The sequence below is a fragment of the Mus pahari genome, chromosome 23, assembly GCF_900095145.1.
Source record: "Mus pahari chromosome 23, PAHARI_EIJ_v1.1, whole genome shotgun sequence".
In the NCBI taxonomy this organism is placed as follows: domain Eukaryota; kingdom Metazoa; phylum Chordata; class Mammalia; order Rodentia; family Muridae; genus Mus; species Mus pahari.
This window is the reverse complement of record NC_034612.1, coordinates 33090345-33103281: the sequence shown is the minus strand read 5'-3', so window position 1 is coordinate 33103281 and position 12937 is coordinate 33090345. Positions and strand designations below refer to the sequence as shown.

The 12937-nt window shown below is 50.1% G+C and overlaps 1 protein-coding gene across 3 annotated transcripts in view; it reads left to right on the top strand.

Annotated features, from left to right (window-relative positions):
• Rnf216 (ring finger protein 216) overlaps positions 1 to 11216 on the top strand; it is a 110123-nt gene extending 98907 nt beyond the window's left edge. For 2 of the 3 annotated variants that reach the window (XM_021222715.1, XM_021222714.1), the window contains exons 16-17: positions 8541 to 8610; positions 9161 to 11216. In XM_021222715.1, the coding sequence (XP_021078374.1) occupies positions 8541 to 8610; positions 9161 to 9477 (387 nt within the window). In that variant the 3' untranslated portion in view covers positions 9478 to 11216. The remainder of the gene's footprint in view (positions 1 to 8540; positions 8611 to 9160) is intronic. The other variant, XM_029533547.1, reaches the window with a different exon arrangement.
• Positions 11217 to 12937: the final 1721 nt, after the last annotated feature.

The window sequence follows — 12937 nt, the reverse complement described above, 5'->3', positions numbered from 1 at the left end:
GCCTTACAGCTGGATCTCATGGAGGCATTTCCCCAACTGAAGCTCCTTTCTCTGTGACAACTCCAGCTGTGTCAAGTTGACACAAAGCTAGCCAGTACACTTGGCTACATAGTAAGTTCAAGGGCAACCCGGGCTGTATAAAATCCTTGCCCCAGAAAAAAGAAAAGTGACATTCCCTCTCACCCCCTTAGAACAGTAGTCACTGTTAGCCAGGGCCATGCCTGTTTGTTTTAGTTTTGTTTTGTTTGAGACAGAGTCTTTATACTGTTACCCTGGCCATCATGGAACTTGCTGTGTAGACCAGATCCACCTCAAACTCACAGAAATTCACCTGTTGCTGCCTCCCTAGTCTAAAGACTGAATTCCAGGACAGCCAGGGCTACACAGAAAGACTGTCTAGAGAAGAACAAAACAAACAGCCAAGTTCCCTTCCTGTAAACTGTAAGAGAAGAGATTTCCTCTCTCAGAGGAGGCCTCTGTAGTAGTGAGATCTCTTACTGAAATCACAGTCAGCCTTCATGTCCGGCTCAAAACCTTCCTTCCGGCTGTGGGTTGTAGGGACACACCTTTAATCCAGGCACTGGGGATGCAGAGGCAGGTGATTTTTTTTTCTGGTCTATATAGCAAGTTCTAGTTCAGCTAGAAGACCCTGCCTCAAAAACAAACAAACAAACAAAAAAAGACAACTTGCAGTCACAGCTCTGACTTTTATTTCTGCCCACTGTCTTCAGCCCCATTGTTTCTGTAGAACAATACAAAGAGGAGCATGGGTAGAGTGGGTACATTGATGAAACTTCCCTCACAGTCCAATGCTTTTGGAATGTTAAGTGGGACTTCAGCTGAGGACATGGCAGGCGCGGGGGGGGGGGGGGACATTAGTTTCCCATTTTTTCAGATAAGGAAAACTGTCCAGGATCCTGGACTTGGTAAAGCCCAGCTCTTCTGCTCATAAGGCTTCTTCCACAACTAGATGGCCAAGATGCGCCCATGGGGTCTCAGTCCTGTGAACCAAGTAGGCCTTACAGTAAGGTGGGGGACTCACTGAACACCTTCTCAGCTGAGCAAACTGCAGATGGCAGAAGAGGCCTGCAGCTCCATCTCCTTGATGGACCACTGGACACTAGAGGTCCTTGTGGAGGAGGTGCCCCAGTCAGAGGCATTGGGATGCTTGACTTCCTGACTAAGAAGATGGCTGCTGAAGTTAGAGGCTGGTCTGGAGCCTCTGTAATCTTTGCTCCTCCCAGCACATTTCTGTTTCCCTCTGCACAGCATGTGCCTCCCTAGCTGGGTTTTCCCCTCCATGCTGCTCCCCCCACACACCCCAATTTCCTGTTGTAGGGAGACAGCTGGGGTGGGGGTTAGGGGCTGCTGTTCTCATGCAGTCCCACAACTGAGCTGGGAATAATTTGAAACTAAATCTCTAGCCCTCTGGAAGCTTTCACGAAATCCTTGCAAGTTTATTAACAACAGCTGTGGCCACACATGACCAGCATCATGGGGGAAGGAAGGGGCTGGGTCGGGCGGCGGCAGGCTTGCTTGCCTGTCATCTTCGTAGGGAAAGGAAAGCTAAGTCACAGGAGCCTGGCCAGCAGGCAGGCAAGTAGTGAGAAATCAGACTGTGGTTTGGGGTCATAGGGTCTTGGGAGGGAAGGTCTTGGCGAGACCAGCTCTCTGTGCCAGGTACTCAGGCATGCATTTTAACCCACAAGCTGTGTCTGACTGTGGCTGCTAGGAGCTGACCTGCAAACACAGCCTGGCTCTACTCCACTGCTTGAGTTTCTTTGTGCAGAGCCCGCTGCGTGGACAGCCGTGGTGCTTGTGGTTAGGGGACAAGCAGATGTCTCTGCATTTCCGCTCTTAATGAAAACTACTCTGGTGATTTCTTCCTCACTTCCTGTGAGATTCTGTGTCCTGCTGAGCTCAAAGAACTCACGGATGGGAAATAAGATCTCCCCGCCCTCCTTTTCTCTACTGAAAGGCCTCTCCCAGAGATCTGCTGGATGTGAGGGGCCACATTTCACTTTCATCTTTTGCCCTGCCTCTGCTGTCGCCCTGCAGCCCTGGGGTGCTTCCCTTCCCCATTTTCACCGATTTCAGGTGATCTAAGGACTTGTTTCTTAAGATAGCTGTAGGTGTCAAAGAGGCACTTCATAATTCACTTCCATGACAGCCTGGTATGTATGTCCTCACCCTCTCCTTAACACTGTCCAGTCTCCACCCACCTCCCTATCTTTTCTCTTCAGAAAAGAGCACAAACTTCTTCAGGCCTATAGCCTTCTTCTATAGCCTTGAGCCAGAGAGAGCACTGCCGGACTCCTCCCCCCACTGTTGCCTGTGACCAAGGCAGGCAGGTTGGGGGTGGGTGTCAAGATAGCCTGAGGCCCCGTGGAGCACTGGGGTCTGTAAGTCTCTCCCTCTGCCCTTGAGTGCCCTCTGACTGACCCTGCCAGTCCCTGTGTGAGAATAGGAGCCATGGCGGAAAGCAGCCTTCCAGTGTGAAGTCTAGAATTTTCAAAGTCAAGCCAGAAAAAGAGGGGGAAACATTAGAAATATACCAAAATGTTCTTAGTTGTGTCTGGTAAGTGTTTTTGCTGGTTTGTTGGGTTTTATTTGTATTTTCAGTGCTGGAGATTACACCCAGGACGGTGATCATTCTGTCCAACATTCTATCATTGAGCTAGACTCTCCACCCTCAGCGGTTGTGTTTGTTACTACAAATAAGACCTACTAGACTAGAGGACCTTCCACTTGGGGCTACAGGTCCAGGTGTGGATCTAGCTCTCACTCACTCCCCAACCTGTTCTTTTGAAGGGACTCAGATGACTGATGGTGATTGTCAACTTAGCACACCTGGGGAGAGGGAGGGACCCGCAGCTATGGAACTGCCTCCATCAGGTTAACCTGGGAGCATATGTGCTTTAATGAATATATAGTCCTTTCTTTCTTTTTTTTCCTTTGATCATTTATTTATTTACTTACTTACTTATTTATTTTAATACAAGGACTCACTGTGTGACTCTGGCTGGCCTCAAACTCACTATGTATATCATACTGACCTCAAAATCTTGGAGATTCTCCTGCCTCTGCCTCTAGAGTGCTAAGATTAAAGGTGTGTAAAAGGTGTGTACTGCCATTACCTGGCTTTTTTGTTTGTTTTGTTTTTTTAATTTATCTTTATTTTGTGTGTTTGACTTAGGGGTGGGGTACACATATGCTTGCTGTCCACTACAGTCAGTGAATCCCCTGGAACCAGAGTTACAGAAGGTTGTGAGCTGCCATGTGGATGCTGAGAACAGCATCTGTAAGGGCAGCTAGTGCTTTCAAACCACTGATCCACCTCTCCCTTTGATTTTTCCGTGTGTGTGTGTGTTTGTGTACACCTATGTTCAGGGGTCCACAGAGGAGTCAAGAGTCAGTGGGTCTGGATAACAGGTGATCGTGATCCCCTCCTCCCACCGTGGGTGCTGTGAACCAAACTGAGTAAGAGAAGCTTGTACCCCAGTGCATACTGCGTCCAGTGACTCAGCCAACCAAGAGGAAGGGCATTTGTGAGCAGGAAAGACAGGGTTTCTTCAGAGCAAGGCAGAGACTGAATGAAGTAGACCCCTCACTTGTAAACCATGGTTTGTGTGGCGCTCAAGGCTGTGAGGTGGGACTACCTTCATAAAACCTCAGTGTGCATTACTTTTCTCTACAAAATTAGGAATTCCTAAATTTCTCAGACTTGCCTGTGACAGGTCTGATGGAGGTGATTCTTCAAATGAAGGCTCTTGCCAGGTGAAGCGGGCTGACAACCAGAATTGGCCGTCACAGAGCCCTACACCTCTTTGGCACAACAGTTTTCTGAAAAAACAGGCTTGGCATGGGATTAGGGCTAGACCCCAACCTGGATCTGGAACCCCAAAATTGTAGCTCTTCTAGCCATATCCACTACTGAACCCTGTGGCTATGTCCAGACTCCAGCTTCCTGTAAGTGACTCAGCCAAAAGAACTTGAGGACTGACCTGTGATCCTGCTCATTCCCAGCCTGTCATCCTCTTTCCTCTTTCCGCCTATTGTTCCTATTTCTAGCAGCGCCATAGCAAGCCCTTTTCCATCGTCCCTCACTCAGGTGGCCTAGACTGTCCCCTAGGACCTCCAAAGGGCGCAAATCAACCCTAAACCCCAGCCTCCCCCCTCTTTTGAACAGTACAGATTTTTCTTCAGTTGTGATAAAGTAGATATTAGGTAAAAATTGTATGTCTGCCCAGCCTGCCTTAGCTTGAGGAACTTAATCTGAAGGGAAATTGCTGGGTAGGGACCCTCCACCCAGAGAAGTGGGAAGTGACCAGAATACACAGACTGGCTGAATGGAGGCTTTTTCTCTTTAAAGTTGTTAACACAGCAAAAGCCTCTGATGCAGCCGTTTGCTCAGAGTTGTTTATTTGTTTTTGCCCAGGCTCCCTGGAACTCATAGACTTCCCTCCATCTAAGGGTGGGGATCACGGGTCTGTGCCCCATGCCTTGCTCATAGTTGAGATCTCAACTGTCTGACCAGCAATTTACTCATGATTCCTCATAAATCATACATGAACCCCCATCATTTTGGTAGCAGGGACTGATGTAGACGCCAAGGTCATCTGCAGTCTCCCAGACTGAGAGCAAATGGCCTTAAGGAACTTGGCCCCTCAGGGAGTGATCAAAACAGAGGAAGGAATGAGAGGAAAGGCTGGGTGCCTGCTTCCCGTGCTCAGGAAGGACTCTTGATCAGCAAGCTGGGGTTATGTCAAGAAAACTTGGCTCGCTCCCTTGCTAGTGCTGTGCAGGAGGAAGAGGAAGAAAGCCACCACAATTGTATCAGTCCATTACTGCGGCCTGGCCACAGGAAGCCTGAGGTGGACGTGAGGCAGACAGCAACATGCAGGTGTCTTCATGCTGCCATAAGCAGCCTAGACCTTCTGTGTTCTAGCCATCCTCCATAGACACAAGGCTCTGTCTAGACAAAGTCGGGTGCTGTGTTCAGGCTCTGCCTTGCTCTGAACAGATGCTGTTTTGTCTCCCAAATATTTTCCACCCATATTGTTTAAATTCATGGATCTGGAAGGCCAGCCACATTACTCTCCCTGATTAAAATAGGACTCTGAGGAGCCAAGGTGGGCAGCCAGTCTTCTCTGCTCTGAAATTCCATAGCAGAAAGTCCATGGTGAAGAGCCAGCTCTAACCTGTGCTCAGGATTGAGATGTGTCGGTCCTATAAGGGACCAGACTGCTTCTGTCCTCACCTTTCCTATACCTTTCAGGACAATGCATGGTGTCCACGAACTGGTTCACAGGCTAAGGGGAGGAAGGCAGGTAACCCTGCCCTTAAGCACTGTAGACTGGAGGACACGGAGACATTCAGCATTCCTTAACTGGGTGTTCTTCCTAACCCACCGTACCCAACCAAGAATGAGCAGCTCACTCTCTCTGGGACCTCAGTCTTGTGCTCTAAGGAAATCAGAATGAATGGGGAGGCAGGGGTTGTTTAAAACTAGGGTGTCATGTAACCAAGGTTAGTCTCGGATTTACTATGTAGCTGAAGATGACTCTGAACTCTGATTATCCTACCTCCATGTCCAAAGTGCTGGGCTTATAGGTATAGTGGATCACACCAGACCTGGAATGTTTGATTTCTAAGCACTGTATTGTACCATTAGAAGCCTTAGCTTTCTCCCTAGGAAGTACAGGCGATACCACATTTAGGTGTAGAGGGGTAAGTATGTGATACCATTCATGTTACTAAATAGTCAGTGGGGAAACCTCTTGCTTAAATTGAAGAAGCCACACAGAGGCTTGTATGGTAGCTCAGTTATAATCCCAACACTCAGGAGGATGAGATGAGTGTAAGGCCAACCTGGGCTACAACTTGTCTCAAGGAAAGAAAAAAAAAAAACCACTGAGATATCATTAACATAAAGAGCACTGGCTGCTCTTCCAGAGGACCTGGGTTTGATTCCCAGCAACCACATGGCAGCTCACAGCCACCTGTAACTCTAGTTCCAGGGGGACCTAATGCAGGCCCCCAGCCTTTCCTCTCATTCCTTCCTCTGTTTTGATCACTCCCTGAGGGGCCAAGTTCACCTCTTTAGGCAACAGACACAAATATGATAACAGAAATGTATGCAGTTAAAACACTCAGACATATAAAGTAAGAATAATCTGTAAAAGCGTGGCATGGTGGCTCACACCTTTAATCCTATCAGGAGGCAGAAACCAGCATAAAAAACTACAGAGCAAGTTCCAGGATAACCAGAGCAACATAGAGAGGCCCCGACTCAAAAGTGAATAAAAGCTTTAAACACCCACTGGGATCTGTATTAAAGACCTGTCCCGGTCTGTCCCACCATTCTCACAGTGAGCTCTTGCCTTGCCTGTCTGATTACTGCCTCCTGAGTGTGACTTTGAGTGTGGTTTCTCTGTGTGGCCCTGGATGTCCGGGAACTCACTCTGTAGACCAAGCTGGCCTCAAACTCAAATCCTCCTGCCTCTGCCTCCCAAGTGCTGGGTCATATAGAAGATTTTATGCATCACCTAGCAGATGTGTATGAGTCCACAGTACTCCTCCTAGACAGTAGACATGGGCATTATTTTACAATTTCTGAAATGCTTGATGGGAACTGAACTTTCGTTCCTTTGTCTGAACACCCAGCCAGGTGTGACTAGTGGCACACTAAGATAAGCAGCTAGAGTTCCCTGTGTCACAGAAAGCTTAATTTGGATCATTTCAACCAAATCTGTCACTTGGCAGCTGAATCCTGGAACTATCTCTTAACAGCCCTCCTCTAAAGTCCTTTATCACGGCAAGGGAGTGCTGCATAGTGACACACTCCATCTGGGTGGCTTTCTGTCTTGTGGATCTGAAGTTCAGAGGTAGCTTAGCGGGGCTGGTGAGATGGCTCAGCAGGTAAGAGCACCCGACTGTTCTTCTGAAGGTCCTGAGTTCAAATCCCAGCAACCACATGGTGGCTCACAACCATCTGTAACAAGATCTGGCGCCCTCTTCTGGAGTGTCTGAAGACAGCTACAGTGTACTTACATATAATAAATAAATAAATCTTAAACAAAAACAAAACAGAGGTAGCTTAGCAGTAATGTGTCACAGCAGCATGCAATAAACATCTGTCTAATGAAATTCCTGACCAGGGGACATGATAGTCATGTGGTGAGATCACTGATTACTGTGTGGCTGTGACCTGAGTCACCTGCAAAGCAGATGCACAGACTTCTCCAACAAGAGGTCCAGGTCTAGGGTCTCGGTCACTCACAGCTACACTGTGGCCTCTTGTTCATCTCAGAGCATTCCTGGGTCTCGGGGATGAGCATTAGAACACTAGTGGCACTTGTGCTCAGGTGGCTGAGGCAAGAGAGCCACAAGTACCCAGCCAGCATGAACTACAGAGTAGGACCCTCTGGAAAAAAGAGAAACCCAACATTGTCAAGGTAGGCTGGGTGACTTGGTCTAGAGAATCAAGTGTTTTCTGACTGAAACTTGCCCTCATCCCCATGTTGGTTTATTGAGACAAGGTCTCATGTAGCCCAAGATGGCCTTGAACTTGCTAAATAACCAAGGATGACTTTAAACTGATCTTGCCTCCACCTCCCAAGTGTCGTGTTTGCAGGCAAGCACCCACACACACACACTGGGCCTGGTTAGTATCTGGCTGGGATCAGAGCCATGCTCTCAGTCAGTTCAGCTGATATGTCAAGGTCTGCTGTAGGGCCATAGCCTGCTTCTAATGGACCACCACCCCCATCTTGGTGGGGTTCCATCACATACACTGTAGCTGTCCTCAGACACACCAGAAGAGGGCATCAGATCCTGTTACAGATGATTGTGAGCCACCATGTGTCACTGGGAATTGAACTCGGGACCTCTGGAAGAGCAGTCAGTACTCTTAACTGCTGAACCATCTCTCCAGCCCTTCTTTTGGTTTCTTAAGATAGGGTCTCACTATGTAGCCTTCACTAGAGCTCATTCTGGGGACTGGGGTGGTCACAAACCTCACAGAGATCCTCATGCCTCTGGTTCCCAAGGGCAGAAATTAAAGGAGACATGTGCCACCACACCCAGCCCTAACAGTAGAGTCTTTTTGTCTCACTGTAAACTAGAGAACCACTCTGCTGGATGAAGCAAACATGGGTGATAGCTTGCTGATGTGCAAAATACCTCTCTTTCTGTCCCACCGAGGCCACACCTTTGCTGCAGGGACACCACTTGAAGCCACAGACAGTTTCCAGTCCATAGGGCCTACCTATATTCAGAAAGGTGGGTCCAAAAGCCTGCTGTGCCAAGCTGCAGTTTGAAGATGCCTCAGGCTCTTAGCTCTGCTGTCTTCTGCCCTCCGCTTTTGTGCAGCTCTGAGAGCCCGGACACAGACCTTTCCAGCACAGAGCCCTCCTCATTGGAAGGCCAGGCAGCTGGTGAGGGAAGAGAGTGCAGGAGAATGATACTTTACCTTCAGCCCATGGCCTGCTTCACAGAGCTGCAGGCTTACTTACCCCTTGATGTTGCTGTTGTTCTAGGAAGATGATGAAAAGCTGATTGAGGAAATCCAAAAGGAGGCCGAGGAGGAACAGAAGAGAAAGAATGGAGGCAAGTATTCTTCCTGGACACAGATGAGGCGTGGGGAGTCCCTGCCCGTCTGGTCACTGCTCAAACCATGGAAGGTTTTGAAAGCCCTGGGTTTGGTTTGGGCACACACACACACACACACACACACACACCCCATGATGAGACACTTCCAAGTGCATGTTTGAGCTCTAGAGGCAAACAGAAGCCTGACTTAGGAGACGGCCTCAGCCAGCACTGGAGGCTTACTAAGGGATGACAGCAATCCCCGGGGGCTCTGCAGGGGCATTTCACACGAGCTGTGTCAAGCTAAATAAGCACGATGCTGTCCTCTGTAGGCTGTGGGAGTGGCCACTGGGAAAGGATAGATTTGCCCTTTGGCACCTTGCTCTGATGGGCAGTGGTGTCTTCTGTCTGGAATTGAACATCAGCCAGCCTACTCTAAGCCACCACTTTGGGGCCCACAGGAGCACATAGTGGGGGTCAGAAGTGGCATGCAGAGCCCTAGCACAGGCAAGCATCTGCTAGCGGTGGTTTGGTCTGTTCGCCTCACTGAATCCCATCTTCCTTTCAGAGAACACCTTCAAACGCATCGGGCCCCCACTGGAGAAGCCAGCTGAGAAGGTGCAGCGTGTGGAAGCCCTGCCGCGGCCTGTCCCACAGAACCTGCACCCTCAGATGCCACCCTATGCCTTTGTCCACCCACCCTTTCCCCTGCCACCTGTGCGGCCTGTGTTCAACAACTTCCCCATCAACATGGGTCCTGTGCCCGCCCCCTATGTACCCCCTCTGCCCAACGTGCGGGTCAACTATGAATTTGGCCACATGCACGTGCCCCTGGAGCACAACCTGCCCATGCACTTTGGCCCCCAACCACGGCATCGCTTCTGACACCCAAAGCCCTGCACGGCTGAGTCTGCAGGAGGCCCATCTCTTCTTCTGAGTGGGGTGAAGTCCTCCATTCCTCTCGAAGGTGTCCTCCTGCTCTTACCTTGCAAGGTCCGTGCTCCTTCAGATCTCACGCCCCTTGGGTGCTGACTGTCACTGGGCCAGTTGTAGGGCAGCTCCCTGGTCTGCCATCTCAGCAGCCAATCCAGTGGCCCTGACACCTCATGAAGCAAGGCCTCTAATCATTTGCCATACTTCCTCCCCAGCAGCCCACCGAAAGCCCAGGGGGGAATGGCCTACCATCCCCAAGCTGGGGCTCGCTCCCTGATGCCCAAGGCCCACCTAGGTTCGAGGGCCTCCGGGAATCTGTGGCACAAGTTTTGTTCTGTTACTATCTAAAGAGGTCGCTCCTATTCACGTAGTTTGAGCTGAAGTTTTTTGTGGTCTACTCACGTGTGTCCCTATCCATGGAAAGTCGGGTTGAAAGTATTTCCCCAGGGCTGGCGACTGCTGAGAGCCAGTAGTCCTGACACTTGACATCAAACAAAAGGGCCCTTTTAAAGGAAGCTGTCGTTTATTCCCGGGCTGTCCCTTTTCTGGGATGAGCAGCTTCTCTCTCCTAAGGTGTTTGGGGGTTTCCCTGGCAGTGCAGATGACCTCACGGAGCTGCCGCAGCCGTCACAGCAACCCTGCTGCCTGCTCCCCACCCCTCACTGGTTAGCAATGGGTGCACACAGGAGAGGTCCCAGCTCTGAGATGAGAGCAGCTGACTTCCCTAGAGTAAGATGAGAGTCCAGGCCTGCACAAAGTCTGCCATGTCCCCAGTACCCATGTCCCCTCCTGTCCTCCAGTGTGTGCTGAGCAGGACTGCAGCAGGTTTCTCAGTTGTACTGACTGTCCTTGTCCTCGCCTTGCTGTGGGGGTGTCCATGTTCAGGGTGTACAGACTTAGAAAGGGAAAGACCCCCTGAAGTACCCATTGTCACTTGAGTGTGGGTGGGGCACTCAGCAGCTCAGGAGACCTGCCATGGGTCACCCGAACTGTGATGTTAGTCTGAATGACAGTGCCTTGGAAAGATGGGCCACATGCTGCATGACAGGATCCTCCAAGTACCTTAACTGTTAGTGTATCTGTGTTCTCTGCACTTGTCCAGAGGCCCTACGCGTGGGTGGGTGGGTGGGTACGCCAAGCACCTCCCCTCCACGGCCTCGTGAGCGCTGGACTGGGCGCCCGGTTCTAGGTTGACTCAGTACCCCTCTCATCCACCAGGAGACCAGCTGCAAACAACTGGCAGTTTCTGGAGTGAGGCCAGTGTCGTGTCCTCCAGAGTATAGTCAGTCTGTGGCTGCAGGGAGGCTACTCCTGCCTGTCTCCACCCAGGAGTGACCCTCCCAGCACCTCTGTGCCAGCAGGGACCCCCCAAGGCAGCTACCACCTTAACATCTAGGACCCGGACTGCTTCCTGGTGTGAGAAACTGCCTAGCCACTCCCAGTGTATTTGCCTTAAAACTGGAGAGAATCTAGTATTTGCACTTAGCAAAAGATTTCAAAGTTAAGAGAAAAGTGCATGATCTCACTTTGTACAAAAGAAAAAAAGAAAAAAAAATGAAGTAGATGGTTAAAAGTTTTTCTTTACCTTTTGGTAGTAAAAATAGAGGAACCAAGTCTGTTTAAACTACTGTGTAAAAAGACTGTATCATATGTAACTTGAATTTTGTGTAAATAAATGTTTGTGAGCACTTGCTTCTCTTGGCTCTGTTTGTCCCCAATCAAATCACAGGTCCCAGGAGCACTTGGGTGCAAGCATGCACCATGCACCACTCACTTCTCCAGGGAAGGGCACAGGACTCCTAATGGCCCCGACGCAGGCCCAAAAGAAAAGACCCCTTCCACCCGCCAGAGGAGAACCTTGAAGAAAGCACAGGCAGTCCTTGGAGGAACCCCCTCCCCAAGTGCTCCCAGTGTGACATTAGAGAACCGCCCTCTAATCCTGGGCTAGCCTCATCCAGCTGGCAGGGCCAAGATAACAGCCGGGGTCTGGCATGGGGTGCCTGGCCTGCCTGGCTGGCTGGAAGGACCTGAGCCCTCTGAACCCTGCACTCCATAACACCACACGGCCAGGAGGGCCTGGGCACAGGGAAAGTGGGACCTGCAGGTGGAGGAAGGCCAGGGCCACACTCCCAAGAGGACATTGTCTGCTCGCCCGACCTTTACTATTTTATTGGACTTGTTTCACATCTGAAGATTTTTTGCTGAAGTAAAACTCGGGGACAAAATTTCTCTACATCTCCAGCTTCTAGAGCAGTCACTGCCTACAGATTTCCTTGGTTATTCAAAGCCTTCTGGAGTTGCTTCTGTATAGGTTACACGTTATGACATCTGTGGTGGCTGAGGCTCGGCAGCTGGGTGGGGCCAGGAAAACCGGCCGTTCTCCCAGGTGGTATCCCGCACCTCCCCAGGCCCCCACGTGCAGGTTCACACCCACTGCTCAGGCTTCAGGCCTCTGCTTTCAGTTTTTCGGGAATCCCCTTCTCCATATGCTTTCCCGGATACCATGTCCACTGAAGGAGTTGATCCTGACAGGCTCGCTCTCTAGCCCAGGCTGGCCTGATCCTTCACTGTGTGAATTTACCCTATTTCACAAACATTGCCCAAGTTAAAAATAAAAAAGTGCGCCGGGCGTGGTGGCTCACGCCTTTAATCCCAGCACTCGGGAGGCAGAGGCAGGCAGATCTCTGAGTTCGAGGCCAGCCTGGTCTACAGAGTGGATTCCAGGACAGCCAGGGCTACACAGAGAAACCCTGTCTCAAAAAAAAAAAAAGAGAGAGAGAGAGAGAAAGAGAGAGAGAGACCCTCAGTAAAAACCCTGTACATCACAGATAAAATGTTCAGGCTGGCCTCAGTCTTAAAATACCCTTGCCTCTGTGCCCCAAGTGCTAGAATTACAGGTGTGCACCCCTGCACCTGGCCTATATAGATAACATCTGTAGGGGTGCAGGGCTGTGTACACAAATGTGACTATGGAGGTCAGAAGTCAGTCTGTTCTTCAACTGGTTTCCCATCTTTTATTGTGTTGTTTTTCTTTTAGTTTTTGGTTTTGGGAGTTTTGTTTTTTTGAGACAGTTTCTCTCTGCGACCCTGGCCATCCTCGAACTCACCCTGTAGTCTAGACTGGCCTCAAACTTAGAGAAATCCACCTGCCTCTGCCTCTGCCTCTGCCTCTGCCTCTGCCTCTGCCCCACCCTGGTCCCCCGCCCCTGGTTATAAGGCATCTTGGGATTAAAAGTATGCACCAGTACCACTGGTCTGCTTTGTTTTTCTTGAAATAGGGTTCCTCTGTGGTGCCCTGACCGGCTTGTTACTCATTTTGTAGATTGGCCTCAGAGAGATCTGCCAACCTCTGCCTCTCAAGGACTGTGATCAAAGGCATGCACTACCAGGTAAATGAGACCTCTCTGAACCT